The sequence below is a fragment of the Erinaceus europaeus genome, chromosome 4 (genome assembly GCF_950295315.1).
Source record: "Erinaceus europaeus chromosome 4, mEriEur2.1, whole genome shotgun sequence".
Taxonomy (NCBI): Eukaryota; Metazoa; Chordata; class Mammalia; order Eulipotyphla; family Erinaceidae; genus Erinaceus; species Erinaceus europaeus.
In genome coordinates, this window is record NC_080165.1 from 145,734,028 (window position 1) to 145,740,027 (window position 6,000).

At 40.0% G+C, this 6,000-nt stretch overlaps 1 protein-coding gene across 6 annotated transcripts in view; it reads left to right on the top strand.

Moving 5' to 3' along the window:
* Positions 1-6,000, top strand: part of POPDC3 (popeye domain containing 3) — a 29,882-nt gene that overhangs the window by 21,495 nt on the left and 2,387 nt on the right. The window contains exons 2-4 of one of the 6 annotated variants that reach the window (XM_060190703.1): positions 11-119; positions 2,642-3,380; positions 5,194-5,302. In XM_060190703.1, coding sequence (XP_060046686.1) covers positions 2,896-3,380; positions 5,194-5,302 — 594 coding nt within the window. In that variant the 5' untranslated portion in view covers positions 11-119; positions 2,642-2,895. Of the gene's footprint in view, positions 1-10; positions 138-2,641; positions 3,381-5,193; positions 5,303-6,000 lie in introns of all 6 variants that reach the window. The other 5 variants (XM_060190704.1, XM_060190701.1, XM_060190706.1 and 2 more) reach the window with 5 other exon arrangements.

Sequence of the window (6,000 nt, forward strand, 5' to 3'; positions counted from 1 at the left end):
GTTGTGACAGCATAGGATTTTGTGTTTTGTTTAAAGAGAAGAAGTTGAACGTGTTCGAGGTGCCTGACTACTTGAACCTCATCATCTCACAGACGTGTTTAAAATATATTTACAAGCAGGTAAAAAGAACGGTGTCTGTAAGTTATAGGTCTGCATTATTTAACTTTCTTTTATATTTTAAAGTTGTGGGGTGTTTTTGGTTGTTTGTTTGTTTTTGTGATTGCCCTAGTAGTGCTCTTAAAAATCATTACTGGCTGAGAAAAGATTCTACTACAAAGATGAAAAATCAAGAACTAAAAAAAAAAGACCTCCTGTACAACTTATGTTCTCTAAGTTTCCATACAGTCTCTTGATTATCTTTTTTTAAATTCAGCTAAGTCATTCTCACTTCTTTGTGAATTTCCCCCTGATCTTTGATAGCTTATATTTTATTATCTTGTTCTAGAAACAGAATGTCTGAAAAATAAAAACAGAATATAACACACAAGTTCAAGGCTTTTGAATGCTTTCACGATCCAAATAAATCAAGCTAGTGAATGTTTCACAATGAAGCCGTTTATTGTAAAGAAACCTGGCAGTAAATGCTACATAGCCCGCAGCTCTGTCATCATGGTTAATCTCTCCTGACTCAGACCACATATTAGCATTTTTACCATATGGCTGAAAGGGTAGAGACTATATGTGCAAAGGAACAAGTCAGTAACATTTGTGACCATCTGGTAAATAAATGTGTAAGTAGCAGACATTTTAATATTGTTTAGTGATCTGGATGCAACCTTTGAAATATCCTCTGACACAGTCAAGTAGAACTGGATTTCTACTTCTTAAATTATTTTAATCTTTCTTTCTTTTCTTTCTTTTTTCTTTTCTTTTTTTCTTTTTTTTTTTTTTTTTGCCTCCAGTGTTGTCACTGGCACTGAGGGCCTGCACTACAAATCCACTTCTCCTGGTGGCCATTTTCCCATTTTATTGGATAGGACAGAGAGAAATTGAGAGGAGAGAGAGAGAGGGAGAGAGAAAGAAAAAGACACCTGCAGACCTGTTTCACCACTTATGAAGCTTCTCCCCAGCAGGTGGGGAGTGGGGGCTCAAACCTGGATCCTTGTGCAGGTCCTTAAGCTTAGTACTAGGTGTGCTAAGTACTATTTCAGCCTCGTTCATTAAATAGTTTTGCATTACTCTTAAAATATAACCTCTTATTATATTTTCTTGTGTTCATTAACTTAATAGGATTCCTTAAAGCACTTAATTTAAAAGGTTTTGCATGATCTAGAAGACTCATTTAAGGACTGGAATTTGTTCTAGTACTGACCAGAACTATCTGGCTGGGGTACACTCACTAGCCTCACTGAGTACTGCACTGGTCATCTATAAAGAGTGAATAACAGGGGTTACATAGTATAATGGCTATGCAAAGAGACTCTTGTACCTGAGGCTCCATAGTTCCAGGTTCAATCCCCTATACCTGCTTAAGCCAGAGCTGAGCAGTGCTCTGGTTAAATAATAATTTTAAAAAAATAAAGTGAATAACACATTGTCCAAACAATATCTCTGCAAAAGTGAATCAAAATCATGCGGGGGGCTTTTGCAAAGCACTGTACCAACTCAGGGGCCCCACCATCAGAGAACCTGACTCAATATGTTTGGAAATGTATAGTCTGTAGTCGTGGCCCCTAAATGATTCTGAGGTACATCAGCCACTGGTATGAAGAATAGCTGATTAAAGCACTCAGCTCCCTTGGAAAATATTGGGTTGTGGGAAAATCATGATCTATCTTTGCATAGAAAACCAGAAATGGGGGCTGGGCAGTAACACAGCGGCTGAAGTGCAAAGCACAAGGACCCGTGTAAGAATGCCTATTCAAGCCCCTGGCTCCCCACCTGCAGAGGGGTCACTTCACAGATAGTAGTTATTATTGTTGTTGTCATTGTTGGATAGGACAGAGAGAAATGGAGAGAGGGAGGGGAAGACAGAGAGGAGGAGAGAAAGATAGACACCTGCAGACCTGCTTCACCGACTGTGAAGCGACTCCCCTGCAGGTGGGGAGCCGGAGTTCGAACCGGGATTCTTATGCCGGTCCTTGTGCTTTGCGCCACCTGCGCTTAGCCCGCTGCACTACAGCCCGACTCCCTATAAATAATTTCTAATTATTAATATGCATAACTCTAAAACTACATTTCTTATACTCTACAAGTGTATCACTTTGATCACATTTGTTCTTAAAATACTCTAACTTCGGGAGTCGGGCGGTAGCGCAGCGGGTTAAGCACAGATGGTGCAAAGTGCAAGGACTGGCATAAGGATCCCGCTTCAAGCCCCTGGCTCCCCACCTGCCGGGGAGTCACTTCACAAGCGGTGAAGCAAGTCTGCAGGTGTCTATCATTCTCTCCCCCTCTCTGTCTTCCCCTCCTCTCTCCATTTCTCTCTGTCCTACCTAACAACGACAACATCAATGACTACAACAATAAAACAACATGGGCAACAAAAGGGAATACATAAATAAATATTTCTTAAAAAATACTCTAGTTTCACAGAAGGTAGGATGCCAACTTGAATAAGCAATGCTATTGATTCATTAAATATCCCTCTTGATTCTCCTCATTTAATTTGAGCTTTTATTATTTTTTTTTCCTCTCACAGAAAACTCCAAAATACTTGAGAACTGGATCTAAGTCAGAAGTTCACATAGGTTTAAAGAAACTAACATGGGATTCTTTGTTCTTTCAAGATGGATGTATACCCCAAATCTTCATCATCATACAAGTAGCGTTCAAGCTTCCTCTGGGTTTGTGAAGACTGAGCAAAATGATGACATTAGAAAAGCAAAAGACTCCATTACTTGCCTCAGCACCATCTAACATCAGCCGAGGAGTGAACTAGATAGTCACACAGCCATGGAAAGAAATTCAAGTTTATGGAAGAACCTCATCGATGAACACCCGGTCTGCATTATCTGGAAACAAGAGGCCGAAGGAGCCATTTATCATCTTGCCAGTATTTTATTTGTAATAGGGTTCATGGGTGGCAGCGGGTTCTTTGGCCTCCTGTATGTCTTCAGTTTGCTAGGGTTGGGCTTCCTCTGCTTTGCTGTCTGGGCTTGGATAGATGTCTGTGCAGCTGACATATTTTCCTGGAACTTTGTGCTGTTTGTCATCTGCTTCATGCAGTTTGTTCATATTGCTTATCAAGTTCGCAGCATAACTTTTGCCCGAGAATTCCAGCTGCTATACAGCTCCATTTTCCAGCCTCTGGGGACCTCTATGCCTGTCTTCAGAACCATTGCTTTGAGCTCTGAAGTGGTTACCTTGGAAAAGGAACACTGTTATGCCATGCAGGGGAAAACTTCCATTGACAAACTCTCCTTGCTTGTTTCGGGAAGGTTTGTACTCTTTGTTGCTTGCGTGTCTTTCTTCTATATTAGTTGTTACTTTGTATTTCTTTCTGCTGCTTTTCTCCTTCTCGGTGTAGCATAGTCTTGGACAGCATATGGCACTCTAAGGCTTGATAAAATCTTTGATACACAAGTCATAGACAAAGACATTTAGAATCCATAGCTTTATTTGAAATGGGAAACAGTCTAGAGACAAAGAGCTCAGCAAACTTTGCAACAAAAGAGCAAATGACCCCATCCAAAAATGGGTAGAGGATATGGACAGAACACTCACTACAGAAGAGATCCAAAAGGCTAACAAATACATGAAAAATTGCTCCAAGTTGTTGATTGTCAGAGAAATGCAAATAAAGACAACACTGAGATACCACCTCACTCCTGTGAGAATGGCATACATCAAAAAGGACAGCAGCAACAAATGTTGGAGAGGCTGTGGGGACAGAGGAACCCTTCTGCATTGCTGGTGGGAATGTAAATTGGTCCAGCCTCTGTGGAGAGCAGTCTGGAGAACTCTCACAAGGCTAGACACGGACCTTCCATATGACCCAGTAATTCCTCTCCTAGGGATATACTCCCAGGACTCCATAACACCCAGTCAAAAAGATATGTGTACGCCTATGTTCATAGCAGCACAATTCATAGTAACTAAAACTTGGAAGCAACAGATGAGTGGCTGAGAAAGCAGTGGTATATATACACAATGGAATACTACACAGCTATTAAGAACAATGTACCCACTTTCTCTAGCCCATCTTGGATAGAGCTAGAAGGAATTATGCTAAGTGAGCTCAGTCAAAAAGATGCTTCTAAGAAATCAAGAGCATGAATTGGTTTATCTGGATATACTGCTTGTTTTTTAAGCTAGTCACTGAAAGTCAAAAAGGATAATGCCAGGCTAACCTACTAGAGTAATTATGCTGGTATGCAAACTAATTTAAATGCTGATATAGTGTTCTTATAAGTAATATGAAATATTTAAACTTATTTAAATATTTAATATTTAAATTTCAATAGACTTTAAGACTTTTCCGCTTGGTACAAGGGAGAAGGGTGCCTGCCATTGTATATATGAGGAAAAGATGCAGACTTGGGGGAGGGAACAATTATGTGATTACCCTTGTTTTTAAAAAGGTTAGATAATTAATTTTCAGGGATATTTAAAATAGTGCTATCTTATGTTCTTCAGTGCTTGAGTCATTTAAAATCTGAAAAAGCACAATGGAACTTAAAAAGATATTTATTTATTCATTTTCCCTTTTTGTTGCCCTTATTGTTTTATTATTGTAATCATTATTGTTGTTATTGATGTCGTCGTTGTTGGATAGGACAGAGAGAAATGGAGAGAGGAGGGAAAGACAGAGAGGGGGAGAGAGAAAGACAGACACCTGCAGACCTGCTTCACCACCTGTGAAGCGACTGCCCTGCGGGTGGGGAACCGAGAGCTCGAACCGGGATCCTTATGCCAGGCGTCGCACTTTGTGCCACTGCACTTAACCACTGCCCTACTGCCCAATTCCCACAATGGCACTTTTGTTGAAATATATGCACACATAAGTGAACACTTAAATGTTTAGCTTAATAGACTTTCTGATGAATTTCATCCAAACTCCCAGAATCCTAACTATGTGAGGAACACCAATACATGAATCTAAAAGGAGATTCTTGTTACTTGTTGTAAAAGGTTAATTTAATATTTTGCCCTTTAAAAATTTCAGTGCCTCAAAAGAACCTCCCTCCTACTGTCCCCAGCGTGTGTCTGTGTCCTTCTCCCATCACCAATGATGTTCTTTGTGTTTGTTAGGATGCGAGTGACAGTGGATGGAGAGTTTCTGCATCACATTTTCCCCTTCCAGTTCCTGGATTCCCCTGAATGGGATTCGCTGAGACCCACAGAGGAAGGCATTTTTCAGGTACAAGAGAACCAGGCCCTGCTGTGAACAAACACGGCTTATTCCAAACATGTAAATGATATTTTTTAAAAGCAAACAAATAGGCAAGCAAAATAGCAGACGTGTGTAGGAGTGATTTATATTTAACTTTGGAATGCATCTTGCAGCATACATGGCTTCCCACTTCCATGTGCTTCTGACAGACTAATATCATTTTATTGCTCAGAAACAAGAAGAACGGGCATTATATATGGTAGAAAAGAGCCCCAAATGACAATCTTAAATGTTCCTTTGCTTAGTTAGCTGCATCTGTGGGAATTAAAATATAATTCAAGGACATTTGATTGTAAAGTAAACACTCTCAATGTAACCTTTTTCTTGATGTAGAAAAATGCCAGGTATGGGACTGGGTGGTGGCGCACCTGGTTGAGCACACGTTATGATGTACAAGGACCCCGGTTCAAGCTTCCCATCTCCACCTGCAGGGGGAAAGCTCTGTGAGTGGTGAAGCAGGGCTGTAGGTATCTCCCTCCCTCTCTATCACCCCCTTTCCTCTTGATTTCTGGTTGTCTCTATTCAATAAATAAAGATAATAAAAAAAATTTTAAAGAAATTACCAGATACAAAAAATATCTTTATTACAAACTGAGTAATTTTTAATTTGATGTATTAATTATAGGCACTTTTTACCAGAGACCACTAGCCTTTTTCACGATTCT